The sequence below is a fragment of the Saccopteryx bilineata genome, chromosome 4 (genome assembly GCF_036850765.1).
Source record: "Saccopteryx bilineata isolate mSacBil1 chromosome 4, mSacBil1_pri_phased_curated, whole genome shotgun sequence".
Lineage (NCBI taxonomy): Eukaryota > Metazoa > Chordata > Mammalia > Chiroptera > Emballonuridae > Saccopteryx > Saccopteryx bilineata.
This window is the reverse complement of record NC_089493.1, coordinates 199,470,789-199,498,295: the sequence shown is the minus strand read 5'-3', so window position 1 is coordinate 199,498,295 and position 27,507 is coordinate 199,470,789. Positions and strand designations below refer to the sequence as shown.

The 27,507-nt window shown below is 56.7% G+C and overlaps 1 protein-coding gene across 1 annotated transcript; it reads left to right on the top strand.

Annotated features, from left to right (window-relative positions):
• FAM20C (FAM20C golgi associated secretory pathway kinase) lies at positions 1 to 26,676 on the top strand. Its single transcript, XM_066273591.1, has 10 exons — positions 1 to 1,452; positions 3,312 to 3,490; positions 11,853 to 11,931; positions 20,846 to 20,938; positions 21,769 to 21,884; positions 23,060 to 23,240; positions 23,928 to 24,037; positions 24,253 to 24,334; positions 25,047 to 25,106; positions 25,700 to 26,676. The coding sequence occupies exons 1-10, from the start codon at positions 848 to 850 to the stop codon at positions 25,947 to 25,949; spliced, it is 1,755 nt and encodes a 584-aa protein (XP_066129688.1). The 5' UTR covers positions 1 to 847; the 3' UTR covers positions 25,950 to 26,676.
• The last annotated feature ends 831 nt before the right edge of the window (positions 26,677 to 27,507 follow it).

The following is a 27,507-nucleotide window of genomic DNA, read 5'->3' as shown; positions in this document are numbered from 1 at the left end:
AGGCATCGCGGGGCGCGGCCGAGGGGAGGAGAATAGAGAAAGGGAGCGGAGTCGGCCGGGCCCGGCAGTGACTCGCGGGGCTGCGGCTCCGCCAATCTGCGGGCGCTGACGCCGGGGGCGGCTCCGCGGCGCTCGGATATCTGCCCGCCCGGGGCGCGGGGCGCGGAGAGGCTTGGTCGTGCGGGCATTGCGCTCTGGGGGCGCCGCTGCACCTGCCGGGGGATCTCGCACGCCGCTCTGTGCGCCCCCCACCCTTGCGCGCCCTCCTCCCCTTCAATCCCTGCGACCCTCCGCCCTCGTTCCCCTCCAGGTCCCCGCCTCCGGGCCGCAGCGTGAGAGAGCCGAGCCCTGCCCGAAGGAGACGCCCCTTCTCCGCCCGGCCAGCCCAGCGCTGAGCGCGGCCCACGGAGCCCCGGATCGGATTGCGCCCCCCCCCCCCCCCCAGGCCGCCGTGCCCTGGCCGGAATGGGCCGCTGCGCCGGGCCCCTGCCCGCCTGATGAGCGGAGCCGGAGACCCGAGCCGGCCACTGCACTCGCGGGGCCTCACCGGACTGCGCCCCCAGATCCTCGGTCGAGGGCCATTGGGTCCAGTGGCTGAGGGCGCGGCCGCTCCGGAGAAGCGAGAGGAAACTGACCCGAGATGGCCCGGCAAGCAGGCAATTTGGCGGTGGGCGCCTTACACGTGGTGCCGGCCGGGGGACAGCCCCGGAGGTGGTAGGTGTCCGACGCCAGATGGACCTTGACCCGAGCCACAGCACGGAGTTTGTGCCTAGCCAAGACTAGAGGGGCACGGCGGGCACGCTCCCGGAGGGCGCCCGGAGTCCCAGGCCGCGCTCGCTGCGTGGCCATGAAGATGATCCTGGTGCGCAGGTTCCGAGTGCTCATCCTGATGGTGTTCCTGGTGGCTTGCGCGCTGCACATTGTGCTAGACCTGCTGCCTAAGCTGGAGCGGCGCGCTGTTCGGCCCTCAGGGGAGCCCGGCTGCTCCTGCGCGCAGACCGCCGCCGAGGCGGCACCCGGCTGGGCCAAGGCGCGGGGCCGCCCTGGGGAACCTCCGGCAGCCGCGTCGGCCGCCGGCGACTCGGGCTGGCCCAACAAACACACACTGCGCATTCTGCAGGACTTTAGCTCCGACCCTTCCTCCAACCTCACGTCCCACTCGCTGGAGAAACTGCCTCCCGCAGCCGACCCGGCCGAGGGCGCCTTAGGGGGACAGGATCCCGGCGCACCGAGACGCCGCGACCCCGCGCAGCGGCCACTGCTCCGAGACACCGGCCTTCGTCGAACAGTAGCGCCCCCTGGGCCGGGCGGGGACGGCTCCCTCCTGGCCAGGTTGTTTGAACACCCGCTGTACCAGGTCACCATCCCACCGCTAACCGAAGACGACCTCCTCTTCAATGTGAACAGCGACATCAGGTTCAACCCCAAGGCGGCAGCAGAGAACCCCAACTGGTGAGTGGTAGTCGAGGTGGATGCTGGCAGGCCCAACCCCTAAGACAGCCACCCGCCCTTTGAGAATTAAAGATCCACCTGTGTGCCTTTCCCCAAAAGGCCCTGCCACATCCCAGGCATTGTGTGCGGAGACCCGGAGGCCCCAGGGAAGGGGAGCTTTGTAGGGCTGCCCTTTGCTGCATCTTGCTCAGGGCCCTGCCTTTGTCTCCAGAATGCTGCCTCCTTGAGAAGGGCCCTGGGCTGTTGGGAGAGTGTCCTATGGGGGTTGTCCTGGAAGGCTGACTGGGTGTGGGGAGCCAGGGGAGGTGTGGTGCCTGCAAAGCCCGGGTCACTGGCTCCAGATGTGGAGTCAGGCAATGAATGAATGAACTGGCGAGGGAGTGACTGGGAGCCTACCCCACACCTTTTCCCTGGAAGCTGCTGGCCGCCAGGCTTTCAGATACTTGGCGACATTGCTCTGGTGGACACATCAGGAAGGACTGGAGAAACCCAGGGAGCTGTGTAAACCAGTCACTGAGAACACAGCTAGTAGAGGGGTGTGCAGGCTCCAAAAAGGCTAAACAGAGGGGCTCTTCCAGCCAGGGTGTGCCTTGGGGTGACAGCTTCATAAAAGTGAGAAGCATCCCCCCAAAGCATCTTTTTAAACTGTCCTGGTTAACACACCCCACCCCCAGGCCCTCCTCAGCCACAAAGATCAAAATGAGCAGATGCTGCAACCCAGAGTTGTGAAATATTAACTAGCAATGAGGCTGGAATGAGTAACCACCTGCAGAAGGTTACCCAAGCCACAGAGGGAAAAGGCCAGATGTCCAAAACATCTTATAAAAACCCTTTCTCCCCTGAAATTTGACCTTTGTCTGCTGGCCAGGTTCAAAGAAAGGCAGAGAAACTTGGGAATCAACCATGGCTCTTTGGTTAGAGCATCATCCCAATACTCCAAATTTGTGGGTTAGATCCCTGGTGAGGACACATACAAGAATCAACCAATGAATACGTAAATAAGTGGGACAACAGTGGATGTTTCTCTGTCTCTATCCATTCCTTTCTCTCTTTCTATAATCAATTAAAAATTAAACTTGGGAGTCGGAGCAGTGGCCTGGCCTGTGCTCTTCAGAGGAGGTACAGAGCCCAGGGCCAGTGGTCAGTAAGGTAGCCCCCATCATGTCCACTGTGGCGAGGGCCTCATGTGCAGGTGAATTAGAGCTGACACGGTCCACCTTTCCCCTCCCTTCCACACAGGAAGCAAGGTCTGCTCTCACCCAGACTGGTCGTTTGGTCCAGACATGTGTAAGGATGGCCTCGTGGGAGGCAGGTCCTGCCCCCTTCCTCTCTCCCCACCCAACACTGCTCTCATTAAAATTAAATTTAGCCTGTTGCATCATTCCTACCCCTCATTGTTGGAACCAAAGCAGAGTTCCCAGGGAAAGTTTCTGAAAGACTGGGCGTGTCTGTGACTTGCACACAGTTTGTGGTCAAAGATGAGTTCAGTCTTCAGCCCCCGGGAAGAACTGAGCCCCTCGTGCCCCAAGCTGACATCATGCTCATTGGGCTGTTTTGGTGATGGCAAGACAGACATGGTGGGGCCCAGAGCTGATGTCTGGGTTTAGTCCTGCTTAGTTATAGCTGTCTGTGCCGGTTCTGAGGGTAAGTAAGAATTACGGCCCTTTAGATATGTTATTAGTTGGTAAAACAACAGGCACAGAAAAAATGCGGACACGGCAGGGCCCTGTTTGCACAGAGGTGCCTGTGAATAAACTGCATTTGTTTGGATCCAAAGTTAAAACCTTGGCATCTGAGGCCGACTCCCCCTTGTTCTCTGTCCTTTCCCTGCTAACTCAGGGTCACCTTCATTTCTGTAGGCCACACGAAGGTCCTGAAGATGAAGAATTTTCACCCACGGGGGAGGCAGCAGTAGACAGCTACCCTAACTGGCTCAAATTCCACATTGGCATTAACCGCTATGAGCTGTACTCCAGACACAATCCAGCAGTCGACGCCCTGCTGCGGGACCTCAGCGCGCAGAGGATCACTAGTGTCGGTAGGTGCCCTCGCCACACAGAGGATCACTAGTGTCAGTAGGTGCCCTCGCCACACAGAGGATCACTAGTGTCAGTAGGTGCCCTCGCCGCACAGAGGATCACTAGTGTCAGTAGGTGCCCTCGCCGCACATTCAGAAAGGCCTGGGAATCCCTTGCTGGGACATCACCACCTGGGTGCCTGCAGGAACCTGAGTGAGGGGACACGTGACTTCACTGACATCAGCTGTTGTGGGGATGCCACACACAGCCCTTATCCAGCTGTGGAGAGGCACTGCACTTTCCAGACCACAGGTGCCTTCCATGAGTAAATAAGAGACACCCCTGGGGCTGTGGCCCCTCCCTCAGTGTGGCAAGGGGCACAGTAGAGCGTCCAGAGGTTTCCTGTAGTTGGACCGGCATCCATTCTCAGCCGAGTTCTCTTGCAATTCTGTGTGGACGGGGCATGAGTGACAAGGTCTCCACTGTCCAGGGTGGAGGCCCATGCACTTAGTAGTTGGGAGGCAACATCGCTGAGGACGTTGGGATCTGCTGAATTGGACAAAAAAGGACACCCAGTTACTAATTTTAGGAAAATGTGTCAGCAGCAGTTTCTGAGCGGGGGAGGTTTGGTGCCATTGTTCTTGGACCCGTAGGCGAATCTTTGTGAAGGTCCCTGTCAGTCAGGGTGGCTTGGAACAGCGTGGGGGATGGGTTGAGCCCTGAGTGGGAACAGATTTCCCAGGAGCTTTGCAGGGCGCACCCAGCCTGGCTGGGGCGTGTGAGCGCAGGTCTCCGTGCTGTGCGTGAGGCAGGAAGTTTGGGGCTCTGGCTTCTTTGTGTCCAGTAAGCAGTTCTGGTACTGAAAGAGTCCCAGCTAGTTGCGGTTATGTCCGGCTGCTGACAAGGAGGGCAGTTAGGGTTATCACCTGGGAGGCTGGCCGGTGAGTTCCCTGGAGTCCTTAGAGGCTGGTTTTGGCTCTCTCTCTGCCCAGCCCTGAGCTGCGTGCTGGGGGTTGCCTTGCTGTGGGAAGACGGAGGGTGCGCTGTCTCCCAGCATGCAGTGTGTAGCCTCCTGAAGGACAACTGCCCAGAGCAAGTTGCGCTCTTCCCCACTTTGCTCACCATCCAGGAGGAATCTGAGAGCCTCCCGGAGCCCAGTCCTGCCCCAGCCCCCCCTCCTGACTACAGGTCCAGGGCTTCGGGCTGTGCTGGAAGGCGGTCCCTGTGAATGTTGGGGATTATCAGGGAGAACCACAGCTGGGTGTCCCTTTCACCCTGAGAGCAGCCTCCGTCCCCTATCTGGACGGAGGGGTGAGGAGGGCCTTCTATGAGGGAAGGCGCTGACCCGGATCTTATGTGGGTATAGGCTTTCATCATGGAAGGGCAGGGAGGGTGAGGCTTTATGGAAGTCAGAACAACACTTCAGAGGGTTTTAGGGAAGTGCAGTGTCCACTTCCCTAAAAAATTGAAAGAGCTGGTCCTGCTGCCGTTGGTGTGCACTCCTCTCTGCCTCAGTTTCCCCATTCCTCAAGTGGGCTTATATCCACATGGGAATGTTTCATCTTATCCTAGTAAGGTGGTGAGAGTGAACAAGCTTGTCAGGTATTAATGGGTGCTGTGCAGCCTGGTTCTGCAGCCACCCTCTTGAGGGCACCTGCAGGTCAGGTCAAGGGCAGAATGAAGGCTGTGAGGGGGCAGCAGCTGGGCAGGCTCACCCGCGGGGAGCACAAGCTGCCCCGCTCTCACTGGACACTGCTTTGTGCAGAGGCCGAGCTCCAGAGCCCCAGGGGCCACTGCAGGGAAGGGGACAGGCCTCCAGGGCTCACAGGCAACTGTGCCCACTCTGGGTGCTCCCCTCTTCCCGTTCCCACAGAGACCTGGCCTTGGGGTGCCCTCAGGAGTCTGGCTGGGTACGACTGGGGTGAATCCCTGCCCGTCGGTGCTCTGCAGGCTGTCTGAGCTGACCGCACTCACCCCGTCAACCACACTGGCCGAGCTGGTGCTAACCCTGTCTGTTCCTGAGGCCGTGGACCCTTCAGAGCGAAGGCCAGTGAGTCAGTCATTCTGCAGGTGGCGATACATGCTGGCAGGTTTCACAGAAGGGGTTGGTGCCCCCCACCCCCAGCCAGGACAGTGGGCCTGTGGTTCCACCAGGCACGAGCCAAAGTGACTTTGGGCAAATGGATTAACCAACCTCTCTAGTGCTTATGGGGAACATTTGGTGGTTATAACCTGGACCCTATAATCTCCAGGTTGCAAATCTGAAATCTAAACAATCCATTTGATAGCAAAACCCTGACTCAAGCTGAACTCATGTAGGGGCAAACCCTAAGCTGATGAGACTATTTATATACCCCCCTTTTTTTTTTAACCCAGAGTGAAATTAGAGTGTGTTTAATCACAGGGTTCTGCCCAGAACCAGGCAGGCACTATGCAACATGACTCACGGAGCCACCACCTGCACTGTGGTCATTTGAAATTTTCCAGCACTTCTGGCCCCAGAGATTGTGAAGAAGGATGAGAGCCAAGAAACGTACTTTACAAGGTTGTTGTGAGCCCCCCTGAGTAGACAGAGAAAGATGAGAACAATGCTGGACAGTGCCCCTTCTGGGGACGTCTCTGTGGAGCGGTCAGAGCCCCTCGCTTGGGGGAGCCAGTGACGGAGCTGGCGGAGCCCAGCACCCAGTGGAGGGCCTTAGCCAGAAGGGACAATGCCCGTGGCCTGGGGTCTGGAGGCGCTCCCGGGTGAGCTCATATTTTGGAAAAGGCCCCTCTGTCCGAGGAAACAGGAAATCCTCTCACCTCTGTGCAGAGTGGAGCAGCACTCAGATGTTCATGAGACCAGATGCCCAGGCCCAGGATAGGCAGGCCCAGGTTCTGCAAGGAGCAGGAAGGGAACTGGTGAGGGCCAAGCTGCAGGTGTCCCTGGAGAATGCACGTTCAGAAGGTGTCCCCCCACATCCAGCTGGACATTTGTTGAAAACCCAGCCGATTGAGACACCCCTTGGCTGGACCCTCACCTGAGCACAGCTGCTGGGCCAGTCTGGAGACTGGGGGCCTAGATGAGGGTCGCCTGCAGCTGGCAGCCCTGCACCCAGCACTGCTGTGACCTGGAGCTCGCTGCGGCCCTGGGGGGCCCTGGGGGGCAGCCCCTGTATGGGATCCCAGAGCCGCCTCGCTGTCCTTCAGAGCACAAAATGCAAGGAAGGAAAGACACGGAGGGCCCAATGACCATTGCGTGAAACAGGTTCTAAATTTATGTTTTCTTCTTTAAATTTTATGTATTGGTTGATTTTAGAGAGACTGTGTGGGTGGGGGAGAGAGAGACAGGGAGAGACATTCACTTTATTGTTCCACTTAGGTGTGTGCTCATTGGTTGCTTCCTCTATGTGACCCGACCAGGCATCAAACCTGCAACCTTGGCGTTTCAGGACAACGTTCTAACTGACTGAGCTAACCGGCTAACCAGCCAGGGCAAAAACGGTTCTAAATTTAAAGAGCAGGAAATCCAGCCAACCTTCCAGCTGCCATCTTACAAATAGGGAACCTGAGGCCTCCAAGATGGGGAGGCTCACCCACAGTTAGCATGTGTCTGCTCTTGGCTCAGGATTCTGTCCTCAGCCATCTGAGCCCGGTGGTCACTTCAATCTTCGAGTTGTTCACCTGACTATTCAGCTGACCCGTGGATGTTGCTGTGAGGGAACAGGATATCTGAGGGTCTCGAAGCTTCCAGGACAGTTCCGTGAGGCCCCCGGCTCAGAGCCGGCAACCCACTTCATAACACGTGTGTGGCCAGCAAAGCTGTGTGTGTGGCCAAGGTAGCATGGGGGCCATTGGAGAGGCTGGAGACGTTATCTCCTCTGTTCTGCTTGGAATCAGGCAGGCGGCAATGATGAAGTCACTCCCGTGCGCGGTTATGGAGGCAAAGACTAAGTAATACAATTATCTCCTCTGTACCAGAAGTGACTTAGAAAGGGGAAGCCACACTGGCATGAGAGGGTTTGAGCAGCCCCTGGCCTGAAGGGCAGACACGTCTGGACAAACCCACAGTTGGTCCCTGAACAAAGGAGAGCAGCCCCGTGGGACGCAAGTCCTGGGTGCTCACTGAGCTCGGGGTCCCAGGACTAATGGGCTTGTGGAACAAAGGCTGTGTCTGGGCCAGCCTTGGGCTGCTGCCTCGGGTGCCTGGGGGCTGCAAGTCTGCCCTGCCTCTCTTCCAGTGCCAGAAAGTCCCCCACCGTCCCCTGCTAGCCCCCGGGTGGCAGCTGTGGGTCCCAGTGTCCGGGTCCTGGGGAAAGAGAACTGAAAATACCCAATGAGCCAGACACCCCAGGCCCAGTGCTGGGAGGGCTCGAGATCATCCCCAGGGGAGGGAGGACAAGGCCCACCCCTGAGGCTGACCACAGGCCATGCGTGGAGAAGGTAGCAAATAGGGAGCCTTCCTTAACCCTCTTCCCAATCGTCTGGTCCAAGGTCGAGAACCAAAGCCCATGTTGGGGCTGACCCAGTGCCTCCCCTTCACCTGCTCTCTCCACTTTGAACAGACAGCAGCCGTGGCCCAGGAACCCGACAGGTGTGCCTGCCGCCAGTTCCTTCAGGTCCTAGGGAGCGAAGCAGGGTTTCCACCAGTGGCTGTGTTCTCAGAGCCTTCTTAAGTAAATATAGGTTTTTGTTTGTTTGTTTGTTTGTTTTTAAATTTTATTTTATTTATTCATTTTAGAGAGGAGAGAGGGGGGGAGAGAGAAACAGAGAGAGAGGAGAGAGAGACAGGGGGGAGGAGCTGGAAGCATCAACTCCCATATGTGCCTTGACCAGGCAAGCCCAGGGTTTCAAACCGGCGACCTCAGCATTTCTAGGTCGACGCTTTATCCACTGCGCCACCACAGGTCAGGCAAGTAAATATAGTTTTCAAAATAGAAGCACCCTGTTTTTACATAAAAGCGTGGTCCAGGCCAGCAGAGGTGACAGCTCACACGTCTATGGGTGACATGTAGTGGCTGGAAGGCTGGGTAGTGTCGATGGAGTGCAGGTGAGTTAGTGGTCACAGGATGTAGTGCCGACGGCCCATGATTCGTATTGCACAAAGTGTCCGGAGATCTAGCGATCTCTATTAACTCGTACAAGTGATGCATGTTGATAATGACCATTGATTGATGTTAATTGATGACATGTTAACACACAGTGGGGGCTGTGACTGCAGCTATGCCAGGAATGGCTGAGCTGACACCCAGGGTCTGAACGGTGGACCCACTGGAGGGAGGTGGGCTGGAGCACAGAGTCTGCACAGAGGCAGCGTGAGGGGTGTGGCTATGGGTGGGCATGGGAGATACCAGCCTGGACGCCCTGGAGAGCCTGTGTGCTGGGGAGGCGATGGTGAGTAGAGATGGACAGAAGGTGGCACATGGCAGAGGGACATGTTCAGGCTGAGAGTACTTCTGGGGATGTGGCCTCAGGTATATGCTGGCTTCCTGCTCATGGTGGGCTCACTCCTCTGTTGGGTCCTTCCCCAGGGCTGAGGTAGGTTGTTTTTCAGGGACCTCTGTCCACTGGGCACGTGGAGACCTGACCAGGGAAGGGCGTGCCTAGCGGTTCTGGTCCAGGGTCTTTTCCTACAGCCCTTGGCTCCTCCTCTAGGTTTGCCTCTGCTCCCACGACACCTCCTCGGCACTGGAACAAGATGGCCTTGAGTTGCCATCCTCTGTCTGTGAGAAGAAACCCCAAACCCACACCCTCCTTCCTCTTCAGGGTCCCATCAGTCTCTTGGCTCTGCTATTGCAGCCCTTGCCTGACTACCTCCTGGGCCTGTTCTGCAGGGCTGGAGAGAGCCATCGCCTAGAGCACAGGCTCCTGGGTGAGCCTGCCTGTCCTCACCCCGCCTCTGCAGGACACCAGCAGTTACAAGTGGGTTTTGTAAGGAGACAACACCTGACTTCAGAGCAGAATTCCAAACGTCTTTCCTCACGCGCTGTAGGTTGGCAGCGTGAATGCTGGGCATCGTGGGAAGGCATATGGGTCCCCAGAGAGAAGAAAGATGGTGCCCCGCACAGGAACTGGTAGAGTCTAATGCCCTTTAATTTCTACTTGTTTCTGTGCTCTGTGGGAGGAGCTGGCAAGACCGTGGAGCACAGTGCAGATGGGACTTGCTTCCAGCTTGAGAAGATGTGCATAATATTTTGTTAGTAAGAGAAACCATGGTCACAGGCCCGGAAGGAGCGGACGGGTGGGCTCTGCTTGGCGGAGGAAAGGACTGATGAAATCCACTGACCCCGGGTAGTCCATGGACATGGGGACATGATGTGGCCTTCATCGGGCCACTTGTTTCTTTTTTTTTTTACTTATGCCAGATAAAGTACTTTATTTTATTTTATTTTTTAATTTTTTATTTATTCATTTTTAGAAAGGAGAGGGAGAGACAGAGAGAGAGAAGTGGGGGAGGAGCTGGAAGCATCAACTCCCATATGTGCCTTGACCAGGGTTCCAAACAGGCGACCTCAGCATTTCCAGGTCGACGCTTTATCCACTGCGCCACCACAGGTCAGGCGGGCCACTTGTTTCTATAATAACCACTGTTGCCTTCATCTTATTAAAGGTGACATAACTGTTCATTGTAGGAGTTTAGAAAGCACAGATAAGGGGGAAAAGGAGTCAAGTCTCTCAGGAGAGAACCCCACCTGTGCGTCCACATTCCCCGCTCACTCACACCTGTCAAAAGAAAGCCATTCAGAGTCATGTGTTACAGGTAGCTTACCCGTCGTTAATAGTCCTTGGCACCCTTCAGCGGGCCATGTGGGAATTCCGGCACACAGGATCACCGTGCCTCTGGTCCGTCCCTGGTTGGGCGTTTTTAGGTTATTTCTGGTGTTTTAGAGTGAAGTGCTTGTTGTTGGCTTTGTTTCCCTGAGTGGGGCAGGCTAGGAGCGCCACCGACAGGCCCACGTCACACACTGGTCTCTGGTCCCCTGGACGCCACCACTGGGGCCCCTTCAGACACAGCCAGGCTGTGCTGGAGTGGACGCTGCACAGGGAGACACCAGGCTAGGGGCAAGAATAGAGCCCGGAGAAAGGCCATGCTTTGCTCTCTGTGACACTGCTGTCCTGATCGTGCCCGTGCACTTCTCCAGGTGCATCACAGTGTCAGCCCCTTGTGGTGCCAGCGTCCTAGGAGCCGGTCTGCTTGTCACCTCCACACCACATGTGAACATCGCCCTGTGGCCCCGACAAGGCAAATAACGCACTTCCCTAGTCTGTCTTGACCCCCCCCCAACCCCATGGAGATGGCCGAGTGGTGTCCTGAACTCCATTTAACAAAAGGGGAAACTGAGTAAGGAGCATGAACTCCTCAGGTGCCCGGCCACACCAGCTGAGCAAGGACCCCAGGCTCAGGGCTGCCCCGCAGTGGAGATCTCCTGCACGGGGACACGCCTGCCACCTCAGCCAGTGACTGTCCACAGGCCGTGTCCACCCTTCCTACCTCAGCTCACTCCCACGCCCAGTCGACCCTTCCTGACCCTGAAATAGTCTGTGTTCTTGGCCCTGGACCCTTGCTCACCACACTCTGCCCCCAAGTGGCCTCCTCTCTTCTGTGTGGACAATCTCAACCTTAACACCCACACCCCTGATCTGCCTCAGGCCACATGCACTGGGGTCTGTCCCAGGTAATCCCAGGCTCGTTTGACCTTGACCTTCACCTCTAGGCCTATTCCTCCTCTGTCCATCCAGCTGCTCCAGCTGAAACCCTAGGTTCCTGTCTCTCCTCCATAGGACCCTCCCTGTGCCAATGACAGGACCCAGTCAGCCAGCTCCTGTCTTGGGACTGCCATAGCCAAGCCCAGCCCTGTATTTTTCTTCCTTCTGCCCTGTCAGCATAAAGGACGAGCCACAGTCAAGGAAAGAGCTGGTCCTTTGGGGACGTCTCTAGCCTCTGCCACTGAGGGGCAGCCAGAAAGCCAGATGATGTATCTGGAGGTTTCCACCGCCCAAGATGTCCATGTGGAGCCTCAGGGGCCCCTCTGATGAGTGAGGTGCTGCCAGCCAAGGGGTCTTCAGTGTGTCCTCAAACTAAGGGTCCTCTGGAGGCCATGAACTCCCACTAGGCCAGCAGTGGTGTATGTGAGCAGGTGTGTGTAGGTATGAGTGGGTGTGTCTGTGGGAGGGAGGCATTGCTGGCAGGTACAAGTACCCAGCCACTGCAGAAGCCAGTCCGTTTGTGGGTGGGACTGTGGAGAGACTGCCCCAACATCTGGATGGGGACGAGGGAGAATCAGCATCCTCGTGAGAAACCCCAAACAACCCAGGCAGAATGGGGCCAGGCTGTGGGATCTGAGGGCCTGCAGAAGGGGGTGTGGGGCAGTAGTGACCCTGTGTCTCCTTCCCTCCCTGCAGCCATGAAGTCGGGGGGCACCCAGCTCAAGCTCATCATGACGTTCCAGAATTACGGGCAAGCGTTGTTCAAACCCATGAAGTAAGTGCCGGGCGCTGCCTGGGGGGTGCGGTGCGGAGAGAGGGCCGGCTGGAGCTGGCGTTGACTGCAGGCACGAGTGTTTGGTGGGCAATGCAGACCGTCCTCCCATAGTGCTTTGGGGTGAAATCTGGTGACTGCTCCTGGCTCTCTCCCCATCCTGGCAAAGTGGCAGCACAGGGAAGGCCCCACTATCTGCTGCTGCCCATCCTCATCCCTGTTCCACGGCAGGAATTCCACTACAAATCATTACTGCCCCACTGAAAGGAAGTGTTTCAAACAAGGTACCTGAATGTGGACACCAAAGAATGCCTCCGAAGGAGGAGACTCGCCTCTCCCGCACGCCTCAGGGTCAGCGGAGTTGTCCTGTAGGAGGGCGGCTGGTGGGAATTTCAGGTTTTGCAGGCCCTGCGGCCTTGGCTGCTCAGCTCAGCTCCCCTCGCCCAAAGGCCGCAGATCACACGGGAGTGAGCAGGCACGGCTGCAGCAGTTACGCTTCACTTATAAACCCTGTGGTTGGCTGCACCTGGTCCTGTTGTAGATAAGATAGAAACTGCCACCAAAAGAAATATTGAAGCACTTTTTCAGTGGACATATGTTTTCACTTCTTTTGGATAAATACCCAAGAATGCAAATGCAGGATCATATAATAACTAGAGTTAACTGCTCGAGATTTAACAGACTGCTTCCCACAGAAGTTTCCACACTCCGTAATCCCACCAGCAACCTCTCATCCTTGCCGACACTTGTTATTATCCGTCCTTTTGATTACAGCCAGCCTGGCTGGTAGGAGTGGGGTCTCTTTGTGGACTGACTTGCATTTCTCTAGTGACTGATGACGTGGAGCTTCTCTCCACATCCTTGTTGGACATTTGTACGCCTTCTTTGTGGAAATGTCTCTTCGGGTCTTTTGCTATGTTTCTAGCTGGACTGTTTTTATTAATAGGTTGTTAGAGTTCTGTGTACATTTTGGGTACAACACCTTTTTCACATGTGTGGTGTCCTTTTTAATTCAAAGGACGTCTACTTTGATCTAGTTTGTTGTTGCCTGTGATTTCGGTGTGGTCTTTAAGCTTTGTATGCTCCCTAAGTAGCAGTGCAGGCACGGTGTGTGGCCGAAGTTCGGGGTGGTGTCCCTGCAGGGCCTGCAGGCCTGGTGCCCTTCCCGGTGGGGGCTTCCAGTCCATGCCTTCCCCCACATGCTGACTCATGCTGACGGCACGCAGTAGGTCATGTGACTTCTCCCAACAACGGCTCCTCTTCCCTTTCTTTTCTTTATGTCTCTGAGGCTGCTCAGCTTCTGCTGTCCTAACGCTTGCCCTCCCCCACCCCCGGAAGCTGTTCCTCATCTTCGTGTTGTTACTAGGACTTGACCGTCAGCTGTGGACGTAACGGGTGCTGGGGCAACTGACAGTTCTTTCACACATGAAGTCCCTTGACCTTTCCAATCACACGGAGTAGGTTTTATTACCAATTCTCCTTCAAGGAGGAGAAAGTTGAGGGTCAAAAGGATTTAAATGTGGCTCTGGCTGGTTGCTCAGTGGTAGAGTGTTGGCTCAGTCTGTGGAAGTCCGGGTTCAATTTCCGGTCAGGGCACACAAAAGAAATGCCCATCTGCTTCTCCACCCTTCCCCCTCTCCCTTTTCTTCATCTCTCTATCTCTCTCTCCCCTCCTCCTCCTCCTGCAGCCATGGCTCGATTGGAGCGAGTTGGCCCCGGGCACTGAGGATGGCTCTGTGGCCTCTGCCTCAGGCGTTAGAATGGCTCTGGTTGCAACAGAGCGATGCCCCAGATGGGCAGAGCATCACCCCTTGGTGGGCATGCCGGGTGGATCCCGGTCGGGTGCATGCGGGAGTCTGTCTCCCTTTCTCTCACTAAAAAAACTAAAAAGCTAAAAATAAAATAAAATAAAATAAAAGGATGGGTTTAAATGTAAACAAGGAGGGGGCCGCAGACCAGGGCTCAAGACAGTCTTGGACGTCAGGCTGAGCAAGGCTACAAAATGTGTGCTGAGAAAACAGTCCCTCCTGCTCTTCCCAGTGGCCCTGGGGCACTACACCCAGCACAGAGGCCTTAAGTATTCTGATTGTTTCCTGTTCGCTGTGTGTATGGTGCACAGGGCAGGGCCTCCAGCCACAAGTATTCGGTCTGTTCTCTGCCAGGCCAGGCTTGTGCCCAGAACCTCCCCACAGGCCATCTGCTTTCTTGTCTTCTGCAAAGAATAGAGAGATGTGTGTGTGTGTATACATTGCCCAGAGAACCGTCTATGCATAGCTGTTTCGAGGCCCAGGGATCCGCTCAGCAAGTTGCATGAACAGTCTGTCGAAGCCTTCCTGCGATGGGGCTTCTAAGTGCAGGACTTTGAGCCCCTCTTGCTCTGAATGAGCTCCAGGCAGCAGCACACACAGAGACGAAAAGGCACTGGCCGGAGAACAGGGCAGTGGGCAAAGCTGGACATCAGGTCTAGTCCCGTGTTCCCTGTGCTGGGCTCTCAGAGCTCCAGGGGTCAGGGGGACAGAGCCAGCACAGGTCAGTGCAGGACCCTGTGCGGAGCTGTCCTGAGGGCAGGGTGGGAAGGAAGATCCTTCAGCTGCTCAGCCCCCTCGAAGGAAGCCCTGCGAGTGAGCAGGAACTGTCCCCGGGGGCGGGAGGACTTCCAGGCACAAAATCCACACAGGAAACCTTGGGGATATAAAAGGATTTGAGTTCTTCCGATAAATAATTTGTTTCTCTGTGCTGATGCCCTTGCTCAGGCCCAAAGGCAAACAGATTGCCCAATAGCCAGTCAGTGGGTGTGGAGCCAGCAGAGGCCCCGGCTGGCCAGAGGTGGACAAGGACCCTTTTGTGTCTACACTCAGCTTGGGACAGCCTCCAGTCCCACCCCTGACCTCCTCCTGACTTTCAGGAGCTCAGCACCCCCCCCCCCCAAGAGGTGACCAGCAAGGAGCCTTACTCAGATCTTAATTTGCTCCACAAGATGCTGCCGGAACCCCGTCATCATGGGCTCAGGGCTGCTGGGCCGTGGGCCGGGATGGGGCCTGGCCCCGTCAGATCCCGGCAGTCAAGTTCACCCCCTCCTGGCACAGTCGTCAGGCCCGAGTCATGACGTGAAGTATTCAGCAGTGACCGGGACACAGAGGCCCCCTGGCGTGGAGCTTTCCTTCTGTGGGAGTGGACGGCCATGTAAACAGATAAACAAGAATTTTCAGAGGTTGCAGAGGGTAAATCCACGCAGAGGACTCCAGCCGAGTGACGCAGTACAGACGCCCCAGGGACAGGCAAGGCCTCTGCTGTGGCTTCACACAGTCGTGGCTCCTGGTCCCAGAGTGGAATGAGGGCCTGAGTGGCCAGTGTGGAGCCGCTGCCCAGTCCCTGGGACAGGCAGGCCTGGCCCCGGGTGAGCTGATGCCACCTCCACAGGCTCCCGGTGGTAGGACACTGCTTGTATACACTTTCATAGACTATTTTTACAGTAAAAACAATAATGGACTTTATTAATTGAGAAACAAATAAACCACCTTTGAGAGCCTCCCCTCCCCAGGGGTCTCAGCAGCAGGACGGTGTTGGGGTTCAGAAGAGGCTCCGAGACCCTCTAGCCCCACAGCTCAGCCTGCCCAGCGGCCCGCACACCCCTGCTCCTGGCCTGGCACGGCCATCAGAAGGCAGCGGCCTACCCTGCGAGTCCAGCATCGTGAAGACCAGCCGGGATGGACTGAGCTGGACGAGGCAAGAGCAGGAGCGCAGGCACCTTGGGGCAAGGGCTACCTGACCGGTGGGGCTGTTGCCAGGGGACAGTTGGGCTGGAGCCTTCCTGGTGGATCTTTGGAGAAGACTTCTCCCTCCTGACGCCTCCTTCACTTCTGGGGCCACTGCAAACCTCCCCAAAAACCTAGGTATCCCCATGGTCAGCTTTCTCTGCCCCTGGCCTCTGAGCTCTTCGAACCCCCTGACAAGGCTGGCCCGGCAGCGCCTACGGAGAACCAGCATGCCCCAGGGGAGAGGCCCTGAGGAACAGGCAGGGGAGTGAACGGACAGGGAAAGCTTAGCAAGACCTTCGAGAGCAGTGTTCTGGGCCTGCACCCCGCCCGTGGCTCAGGTGGGGAAGCTGAGTCTGAGCCAGAGCCACCTCACAGGGCAGGGCCTCCCACCACCCACCCTGTCAGGCTGGACGCCCCCTGGCTGTGGCGAATGTTTCCCTGGGGGATTCTGGAAAAGATCATCCCCTTTGTTTAAAATCAAAGCGAGCAAATCATTCTTAATGAAAACATTCTCTTGCGCAGCAGTATCGAGAGTGTCCTTCTGCCTTCTCCCTGGTTGTTGCAGGCTCCGGGGTGCTGGCTCACATGTGGGCCACCATTCTAATTGCGGGAGAGGGAGGGAAGATTAAAAGGCAGGGAAGGAGATTGTGGTCTTCATTTTCCTTGTGCTGAGGAAGAAAGTGAAATTCGGGGCCTTTGTTTCAAGAACGTTGTGATCAGGCTGGGCGGTCTTCATGCCCCGGAAGGGCACTCTGCAGACGAAGGAGCTCCTTAAAGAGACGGAACAGTTGGCATGCAAATCCCCGGCACCCAGGATTAGCGTGCATGACAGCGGCCCTGGTCCCGAGCGTCCCCCATGGTGCTCAGTTCAGGGGCACAGTAGCATCTCATCTCTTGTTATGTCTAAATGACACGATGGCCGTGGGGGCTTCCGTGCAGAAGGACAGCATGCACACCTGTACGCTGAGGGCCTGGGAGCCACTCAAGTCCACGAGAGTCCCAGCTCCCATCGCTGCCATGAGGACTGGCTGAGCCTCTGAAACATGCCAGCCTGAAACCCTGAAGCATGTCTTTTCCCGTCTTTGCCTGCGAAGCCAAGTCTAAATTGTGGCGGCTATTTTTACACAGGAATGACTTCAAACTTTCTCTACAGCTACAAATCTCATTTGAATCGTTTTTAAATGGGGTTTCATTAAATTGACTCTAAGAGCTTTGAGAGGCTCTTCTGGGTTAATTTTTCCACTCGGCTAAAGAAAGGAGTGACTTTTCTCCTTCTGTGTCCCACGGTAAAGAGGGTCTCAGCCTCTCCCGAAGAGGCCAGGGGGCCTAAGTAAGTTTGAAGGCTTGCTGTAGTCACCCGAGTGGTGGCAAATCAGCATTGCCACCGGCTCTAGCCAGTCAAGGAAGGTGCAGGTCTGTTCCCCGGTAACAGAATGCCGGGAGGAAAACCCATCCGCCAGGTGTGCTCATTATGTGGCCCATGGCAGTCAGACAGATTTTGCCAAAAAAAGGAATGACGTTGGTAGGAGACCCGTGACCTCAGCACGGTCTCAGTGTGGTGCCTCCTGCCATCAGTTCTGGAAAGGAGGGTCCAGCAGTGGATTCGGAAGCCTGAGTCCTTGCTGACCACAGGCGTCTTGGTGCCAGGGTCAGGCCTCCTGTTCTGGGTCCAGAGGCCCTGTGCCACTCAGGAGGTGCCCACCAGGGGCCGGTGTCATGGCTCAGCATGGGGGCAACCAGCTGGGTCTGCACCTCAGACCAGAAGACCCTCCCCTGGGGCTGCTGGTGGTGGAGAGTAGAGGACAGCAGTGTCCTGAGTGATGTGAACTGTGGGTGTGAACACATCCAAAGGTCGAGCAGCAGGCACGGCAACTCGATGCCAGAGGCAACATCTTCTCTGGAGCTGGGCCTCCTGGGCCACTCGGCATCTCCACCAAGACTGGCTCAGGCTCCGCAGGACAGACTGTATTTCTCTTGGAAACTCTAGGAGCCTGTTTCCGGGCCAAGGAATACAGGCAGGCGCTGGAAAAGAAAGCAAGGGAAGACTCCCAGAGCCTCCCTCTCCGAGGTCATCAGTGTAGCCTCTTCTGCAGTCTTGATCTCTCTCTGTCTCCCTCTTCTAAGGACCCTTGTGATGACATTGGATCCACCAGATAACCCATGGTCATCTCCCCATGTCAAGATCCTTGATCATTCCTGCAAAGTTCCTTTTGACGTTTAAGGTAGCATATTCACAGGTTCTGGGGTTCCAGCTCACAGATTTCCTGGGAGAGGTCAACATAGTAGTCATTTTCACTTTAGTATGAATAAACAAAATCAGCTCTCATTGTGCTTCCTTTGGAGCTAAAAGTCCCTCAAAGGAAGGGCATGTGGGTGTGGTCACGCTGGAGAGGAGGGAGACACAGAGTGTGGACATGCAAGACACCCCAAGAACTGGTCCTGAGTTGTGGCAGGCTTTAGCAGGTCTTGGACTTGAGGGTGTCTGCGTGCACGGCATCCCCCTGGGGTTACCCTCCAGTGCCTGCTGTTTAGTGGCCTGGGGGGCCCAGTGTGAGCATGTGAGCCAGGCAGAGGTGGGACGTTTTGGGGCCTTCCTGAGAGAGCAAGAGTGGATGAGAACCTACCTCAGGATCCTGGCTCTTCAGAATTTCACCAGGTGCGGCCTTTTCTTCCCTCACCATCCCTTCATCCCCATGGCCAAGGCCACCTTTCCCTGAAATGGCCACTGTGCCGTGGCTGTGCCTGCTTTACAGGAAATCAGCCTTCACCCCTTCCCAGCTTCCTGCTGCTCAGGCTCCAGGCCAGGTACTGCTTGCTCTGACCTCAGAGGCATTGGGGGGGGGGTCCTGGCAATGAACCCTCCCTTGGTGGGGAGACGGGAAGGGTGGCACCTGCTGCCTCCTTATCATCTGGAGAGGGCCCTGACTGCTGGCTCTGTGCTCCTGGTGCTGTCCCCGCAGGTGCTGTCCCCGCAGGTGCTGTCCCCACAGGTGCTGTCCCTGCAGGTGCTGTCCGCAGCCCCCGGGTCTCCCCCGCCTTGCTCTTGGAGGTTGGCCAATCCACCGTGTCCTACAGCATCTCTTTTCTATGTGTCCATCCCCCCACCCCAGGGAGCAGCCCAGAGCCAGGTGGGCCACACCCTTCACCTGCCCTCCCACACCTGGGCACACCTTCGGCCAGGAGACCTGGAGGAAGCAGAGGTTGCCAGGCAACAGGGTTCAGCCAAGTCCAATCTCCTTCCTGAGGCAGTGGGTTCAGTACTTTTCCAAAGTGTTTTCCCCAAACAGCTGAGTCAGCAGCAGCACTCCTTTCAGCAGTGTGGCCGGAAAGTGGCAGGGTGGTGGTAGACCTCACACAGGTCCCCGCATGTCCCCTGCGCGGCAGCCTGGCTCTGGGAAGAGCTGATAGGTGCCGTTCTGAGCCCCTGAGTTCTACTTGGCGTGCACTGGCTGGCAGGGACAGCCACCAGGAGATGAGCAGATGGCCTGTGGGGGCCGTCCTCTCACCGCACTGTCTGGTGGTTGACGGACCTGGTGGCCCTGTTGCTCTCCGTCAGGGCAGAACCCGGCCTGCAGGTTTGCGTGACCCTTGTCAGCCTCGCCCTTCATGGGGCCGTGCAAATGAGTCCCCGGTCTCTTCTCGTCATTCTTCCCTTGGCAGACATGTGGACATGCTCAGAGGACAGGAGGGGTGGGGTCAGCCAGCTACACCCACAGACTTGTTTGAGTATCTTGTGAGGATGGACGTATACAGAGGTGATCCCTGTTTACAGCTGTGGAAACTGACGGTGAGGTTTAGTGCCTCCTTGCTGGGACCAGGTCTGCCCACCACCAGCCTGGGCACCCCTGCACCTCTGCTCCCATCTGTGGGCATCTGTCAGAACAAAAGACTGGGGAGACCCATGCCGGTATCCGCCATCCACCATCCACCATCCACCCCGTGGTCTCCTGGCCTTGGGGTAATAATTCCCAAGTGCCTCATCATGTCACACTGGGTCCCTGCCCCAAGGAGCTCCCAGTCTGTAGAAGCCTTAAAACCACTCCCAGTCCAGCCAGACAGGTGGAGGTGTGCCCAAAGGGCGCGGGAACCCAGAGCAGCCTAGGTCCTCTCAGGAGGGGAGACAGCCTCGGGGCACACAGAAAAGGACTTCATTGTCCCCTCTCTGCATCTCCAGGCCATTCTGGGGGAGGGGCATCTGGAAGCCAAAACAGCTCGTCCTGTGTGGCCTCAGGGCTGGGACCGAGCTGCCTCTCTGTGAACAGCCCCAGGGATGGAGGAAAGCCCTGAGGTAGGAGGAGGGAGGGAATCAGGAATTTTTCTAGAAACTGGTCATAGAGCTCACAGGAAGTGGGTGGACTCTTCCCAGAGCAATGGGGCTCAGAGCCAACTGCTTCCAGGTGTGTGACCTACTCAGAGGTGAGAGAAAGGGACCCACAGCCAAATCATTGCAAGATAGAAACGCTCACTTTTTAGCGTCATGGGTATTGCCAGTGCGCATCAGGCCATCACAGGTCAAGATGTGTGAGGGACAGTGGCCACGGCTGTGATGGTGGTGGTGACAGTGACGGTGATGGTGGTGGTGACAGTGACGGTGACGGTGGTGGTGATAGGGATGATGATGGTGGTGGTGATAGGGATGATGATGGTGGTGACGGTGGTGGTGACGATGGGAATTGGAGAATTGGCAGTGGAAAGAGCATGATGCTTTAGATAGATTTATAGCCCTCCCCTGTGCTTCCTCCATCAACTCCTCTGCTCATCTGTTTATTAAACACCTGTTTTAAAGCAGGTGCTCGGCAAACAGTGATCCAGTGTCCTGGTTCCAGTCTCCTCTGGGGAGAAGCTTCTGTCTCGGTGTCAGGAAGGCCCCTGGGGGCTAAGACCAGTCTGGGGGCAGTGCAAGGCACAGAGATGGGTAGGGCCTAGGGTTGGGGCTGCTGAGAGGTTAGTGAGGTGAGGATGGCACGGCTAGAGGTCACCAGCAGGTTTCTGACTCTGCCAGTTCTGGGTTGAGGAGGGGCCAAGGAGTGGGGTTTGAAGGAGTAAGTTGGGGAGGCCTGGCCCCAGAGCCCAGGTGAGATGGGTATGAGCCACATGGCCCTTCTCCTGGAAGCTTTTCTCGGTGATAAGCCTTTTCTGTTTTGTCCCGTTTTCTCCAGGCAAACGAGAGAGCAGGAGACGCCCCCTGACTTTTTTTATTTCTCTGACTACGAGAGGCATAATGCAGAGATCGCTGCTTTCCACCTGGACAGGTGAGCCCAACCCACCTGCGCTCCCCTCAGGGGCTGGGGGGCTGGGGCCTGAGCATTGAGATGGTCCTCCCACTCTCTGTGCTCCCTGTGGTGGGGCCCATCATTGCCCCATCGCTGCCCTGGGTACAGATGAAAAAATAGGGCACTGTGAGCATTTGATTTGCCCACAGGAATGCCTGTGGTGGTCACTGTTCCTCTGCCGTGAGAGCTTGCCCCTGGCCTGCTGTGTCCACACTGGGAACAGCGTCTGCAGGATGTGCCCAGAAATGGCTGGAGGCCCGGGGCAGATGGTGGACCAGTGGGAATAAGGGGAGATGCACTGAGTGTTGTAAACTTCACACAGGGAATTGCAGGTGTGACTTTCTGGGAGGGTTGATGGGACCAGGGACGAGAGTCTCACAAGCTATTCCTCCACTGTGCTCACCTGTCTAGGGGGCAGCTCTGCCTAACAGAGTAAATTTCTTTTGGGGCTCTGCATGGTCCCTTGAAACTGGGAGGTGGACAGCCAGCCAGCATGTGACCATGTGGGATGGCTGGTCAGCAGCTTCTGGTCTCACTCAGAGCTCTGCACCATCCAGGGACGGTTCATGGACCTGGCTCTGAGATCAGCGCAGGGGTCCAGAGACTCATGCCCAGTGTATGGCCCATGGCCCAAAGCACTGATGTTGCTTAGGCTGGTTAGGATGCTGAGTCCCAGGCTGAGCCTGGTGCTACAGACCAGGCAGTCACAGGCCCCAGGAGGCAGAGCCAGCTGTAGTCACTTGGCTGCACTTAAAGCTGGACAGAAGGACGTGAGATAAAGCCTCCCTCTCGTGTCCCTTTCCCATTAGGATCCTGGACTTCCGCCGGGTCCCTCCTGTGGCTGGCAGGATGATCAACATGACCAAGGAAATCCGTGACGTCACACGAGACAAGAAGTTGTGGAGAACCTTCTTTATCTCTCCGGGTAAGCTGCACCTGCCTTATTTGGCTCGCAGCATAGAGTGACCAAGAGCTCTGTCACCTTTTCCATCAAATGAGACATTGTATAGAACAGGGTCCTCTGAGCACGTGCCTCTTGCCCCACAGTGAGGGGCCGCTCCAGACCTCAAACAGTGGTGTTTCCCTCGTCCGTCTGTCTCCCAGGCGGGCACAGAGGTCATTCCTGCCACCTGTTTTCAAGGGCGGAATGAATTCAACGTGGAAAACTCCCCAGAGTCTTCTCCAGGGGGTCCAGCCAGGGCGACCTCTGTTCTCTGAACTGTCACAGCTGACTCTGCTGTCCGTGGTGCTGACCTGACCATCTCAGGGGCCAGGCCAGGCCACCCCCCAGGGCCACCTATGCGCGGGCTGCCCAGGCTGTGTGTGGCTACGTCTAGCCACTTCTTTGTGCAGTTACTATTGCAGCGTTTCTACTGACATATTTTAAAGATTCACGAATTAGGATAATCACTCCCTGGTTCCTGCGTGCCCACCACCCAGTGCAGCCAGCGGCAGCACCTTTCCGCATCATGTGACTCTCCAGAGAATGTCAGGACCTCATTTCGGGGGCTCACACCTCAGAACTGCCTGAAACACAGGCTCTGGGTCGGCAGCAGCGGGGTCAGGGGCCCCTGCTACCGTGGAGAACATGCCATGGGCGTGGCCACTGGGCTGGACAGTGTCAGGGTTCAGGGTGCTGCTGGCTCCCACGTTTCTGCAGCAAGCAAATAGTGGTTACTCATGAGCACAGGACGGTCAGCAATACACGTGGAGTAGCCCCATAGCCCCATCGCAGGGAACTGTGGCAACTAGCTGGTCTGGGCAGGGAGCCACGTGCACTTTCTAAATGACTCTTTTTTATTGAGACATGATTCACATTTCATAAAGTTCACTATTTTGAAGTGCACAATTGAGTGGTTTTTAAAATATTCACAAAGTTGTATGACATCACCACTCTAATTCTGGAACAATTTCCTTACCCAAAAAGAAGCCCTGTCCCTGTTAGCAGTCACCCAATTGTCCCTCCCCCAGTCCCTAGGGTCCATCAATATTTCAGAGGAGGACATGAGCCTGGCTCAGGACAGACACTCCAGGGAGGGGCCGGCATGGGAGGCTGTGGCCCCGAGTGACCCACTAAGCAGCTGTGTCCTCTGCCATCAGCCAACAACGTCTGCTTCTATGGGGAGTGCTCCTACTACTGCTCCACGGAGCACGCTCTCTGTGGGAAGCCCGACCAGATTGAGGGCTCGCTGGCGGCCTTCCTGCCAGACCTGTCCCTGGCCAAGAGGAAGACGTGGCGCAACCCCTGGCGACGCTCCTACCACAAACGCAAGAAGGCAGAGTGAGTGAGCCGAGCGCGGCTGCGGGCAGCCCTGGGCCAGAACCCAACCTCCCTGTTCCAACCTTCCTGGCGTCCCCGGGGGGCCTGCTGCTGTCCATCTGCAGCAGGAAATGAACTCATGGGGTGCTGGGCCTTGTCCAAAGCCATGTGGACGTGAGGAGAGGCCTGCCCGTGTGTGTGATGGCCGCCATGTGATCAGATGGACAGGAGGGGTGTCCTTACTCAGGGTCAGATGTGTGGCTCCTTCAGGTCTCTGGGAACACAACCCCCTCAGTGTTCAACATGGCTTTTGTCCCTACCTGCCTTTCTTGTCCTTTGTGCAAGAGAAATATTGCCTGTTCTTTCAGTCCCTGGGAAGGCCTATGAGTGTGGTGTCCAGGCTCTGTTTCTTAACAGTGACCCTCCCAAAACCCGGTACCCGGGGTTGGTAGTAGCCTGCAAGTGTGACCAATCTAAGGCAGAGCAGCATAGTTTCATCACCTCCCAGACCCATACTCCTATTAATGTAGCCTCCACCTGCCTTGGGCGGATCAATCTGCAGACACTCCATTTTGTATCATAACACCTTTTCTCTAAGCCCAGTCCTTTGTGTGAGCCCTGCTGTCCATAGCTGGGCAGCCCCAGAAGTGGGTTTGGGTCTCCCTGTCCATGCAGCAGAGGGGCTGACCTCAAAGTGGCTTCCTTCAGGTGGGAAGTGGACCCTGACTACTGCAATGAGGTGAAGCAGACACCCCCCTACGACAGCAGCCACCGCATCCTGGACATCATCGACATGACCATCTTCGACTTCCTCATGGGTACGTCCGACGGTCTGCCTGGTCCTGGTGCCACAGCACCCAAAGCTCTGGGCACCAGGGGGCGGGAACCCTGCTGCAGCCACAACCTGGAAAAGGGGTTGAGTTCATGCTTTTACTCTGTGATTGGGGACCACGGGTCAGACGGGGGAAGGAGGGAGGCCACCACGGGGCTGCATGCGGACTTTCAGGGCGGCTGTGTCTGCTTTTCTCTTCAGGAAACATGGACCGCCATCACTACGAGACTTTTGAGAAGTTTGGGAATGAGACATTCATTATCCACTTGGACAATGGAAGAGGGTGAGCCCTGCCCTGTGGGTGTGTAGAAGCGGGAGCCCAGCCCAGATGGGAGGCACGGGAGGGTGAGACAGGGCTGTCCCCGATGGTCCACTCTCTGTGATGCTGGCCTCCCATAGGCAGGAAGGGTTCATGATGTTATTTCGCCTAATTCTCACCATGACCCTGTGGCCAGGTCCCGTTGTACCCACGCTGCCGTGGGGGGTTGAGGCCCAGGGAACTGCTGGAGGAACAGCAGGGCTGTGAGGAGCAGGCAGGGCGTCGGCTTTGCACGGAGGTGTTGAGGACGAGCAGGTGGGGACAGACAGCCCTCTCTGCCCTGGGCCACACAGAACAGTGGTCCCTGGCGCACCAGGAAGGGAGTGTGCATGTAGGGAACCCTCCATTCCAAACAGTTAAAGCTGGTGCCTCAGAGAAGCCAGCTTTGAGCATGTGGACAGCTCCAGTGTGGGTGTCCCACATTCCCAGCTGTAAGGGGCTCTGCCCTGACCTAGCTGTCTGGCCCTCATGCCGTCTCCTCAACTGGCCCAGGACCCTGTGGGGATGAGCTTCTGCTTGGTCCAGTGGGCAGAATGCCAGGTGCCTGCCTCATCCTCGGCCCTGTGTCACATGCTCACCCTGGTGCTCCTGTCCCCACAGGAACCTGGGCTGCAGCTTCTGCACATGGGGGTCCTCCTCTGGCTGCCCCTCGACAATTCTGCTCTTCTTTTGGCAGGTTTGGAAAACATTCCCACGACGAGCTTTCCATTCTGGTGCCTTTACAACAGTGCTGCAGGTACCCCTCTCTGCCCTGTCACTGCAGGGGCCGGGCGCCGCTCCATCACAGATTAAGGAGGGCTTCCGTTCCCACCCCAGCCATAACTTGTGGAGAAAGGTGCCTGAGCCCCAAATGTGACCCACAGTCCCTCCCATTGACAGTGACATACACACCCATGTCCCAGCCCGTACTTGATGCCTGGCCAGCTTGAGCCCCAAGACTCTGCCCATGTCACCCTAACGGCCCATCTTACAGATGAAGATGCAAAGGCCTAGACCCTGTGTCTCTCCACCACCTTCTTCAGGGTTCCTCAGCTCATCCCTCCCTTTAGTTAGGGGAACAGGCTGTGGGCAGGCCACCCGCCCTCGGCTGAGGGGAAGTCTCAGTGTCCACGTAAGTACTGAGCCAAGCTCAGGACTGTGTGCTGGATAAGTGGACCGTCCCTCCCTGCTCAGCATCGGCCTGGGATAATGGGTGCCTGCTGGGCGCCACAGGGGCCACCTGTCCTCTGAGAGGCAGCATGAGCAGGGTTCCCCTGCTGAGCCAGGGAGGCGCTTGACCTCAGCTCGTCCCCAGAGTGCCCCGTCAGCCTGGCACCCTCTCCCCTGCAGGATCAGGAAGTCCACCTACCTGCGGCTGCAGCTCCTGGCCAAGGAGGAGTACAAGCTGAGCCTGCTGATGGCAGAGTCCCTGCGCCAGGACCAGGTGGACCCTGTCCTGTTCCAGCCGCACCTGGAGGCCCTGGACCGGCGACTGCACCTCGTGCTGCAGGCCGTCGGGGGCTGCGTGGGGAAGGACGGGCTGCACCGCGTGGTGGACGACGACCTGGACCCTGGGCACAGAGGCTCCACCAACAGGTAGTGACTGTGGCCGCCGCCGGCACGGAGGACGGACAGGTGCCCACGCCCAGAACTTGGGAGCCACCGAGCTACTCCAGGACTAGAGAACCTCAGGAATGTGAGGTCCTTCAGCGGTGGGTCCAACAGGACACGTTTTATTCATTTTCAAGACCAGAGAAGGTTGGGGAGGGAACACTCCATGCTGATGGACAGAGCGGCCCGGCGGCAGGGTGACCCCCCCCCCCTTTTGTACGGACAGGAAGTGTCACCTACCGGTTTGTATTTGTACACGGATTATATGTATATAAACGGACATCTGCACAGACCCCAGATTCACAGAGAGGCCTGTCCCCCGCGGCCAAGTTCCCTGCAGCGGGTCCTCTGTGCTCCGGACCTAACTTAAAACAAAAGCTTTCTTTTCTCCACCCTTCCTGGGCCACATGTGGAGGTTCCCGAGACTACAGGCTCAGACTGTGGGCTCCTGATGGCCAGCATGGTCTTGTGTGGACAGACGAACATTCACAGGTGTTTTCAGAGTGACCGAAAATGACCAGTTATTCCATTTCTCAGCACTGCCCACCAGCACATGGGACTTTCCTGGGTGGCGGCCGAGGACAAAGCTTATCTTCCGACCGTGCTTTGTAGACTCCGTGTAAATGCGTCACATGGGGTCCTCTGCATACCTCTGGTGCATTTTTGTGGAATAGTTTGCAATGTGATAAAAGTGCAATAAAGATACAGCAAATGTGCATTGGGGGCCCCACGGGGCCCAGGTCCCTCAGACTGTCGTGCTCAGCGGCCTGCCTGCTTGGTCTCCAGAAAAGCAGGTCCCGGTGTTGGGCATGGCTGAGACTCCAGCTTTCCAGACATCCAGGGTGGCCAGGCAGCTGGGGCTGGAAGGAGGGGCTTGGAGTAACACCTGAGCTTTCTCCAAGGATGAGGGGCAAACTTGGGGCTACTACCTGTCTAAATTCCAATTGGGCTGCTCTCAGAGGTGGGTGGAGATCCCTCAAGTGCCGCAGACCAGCACGGCTCCAAATAACGGTGTGGAATTGAGGAAACACACTTGTCAAAACAAAACCGATGGGACCGGGATGCCTCACAGCCCCAGTTTGCTTTATTATATAGACTTATGCAAATCAAGGACCCTGATACAAAGTTGCACATCAAAGGCTAAGACAGGAACTCTCCCAAGGCAAAAACAGGATACCTTAGTGAAATTTACACAGGATATATTAGTGAAATTTACAAACATCTGAAACAAACAAAGAGAGGAAGGGCATGTATATTGCTTCCTGCAACCCAAGGAAACAAGTGGAGTGGGTGCAAATACTCAGCATCAAAGCCAAATATGGAGATGGAGGGGGGAGAACTTAGCCCCCTGCCAAGCCTCGAATCTATAATGGCTTTTTGCCATTAACGGTCCACAACACTCAAGCATGACTGCCCCCAGAGGGTGGCATCAGGTGGGCACAGTCTGCCCAGCAGGAGCCAGGACAGCAGTGGCTGTAGTCAGGGTGGCTCGAGAGACCCAGCCCCAACCAGATGCTCCCCTCACCTGCTGGCAGGGGTATGAAATC

Bases quoted from the DNA above. Each gene is read 5' to 3' on its own strand.
- FAM20C (XM_066273591.1), top strand. From the start codon at position 848: ATGAAGATGATCCTGGTGCGCAGGTTCCGAGTGCTCATCCTGATGGTG. The intron at 21,885-23,059 runs GTAAGCTGCACC...CTCTGCCATCAG, and splicing joins AACCTTCTTTATCTCTCCGG to CCAACAACGTCTGCTTCTAT. The intron at 24,038-24,252 runs GTACGTCCGACG...TTTTCTCTTCAG, and splicing joins CATCTTCGACTTCCTCATGG to GAAACATGGACCGCCATCAC.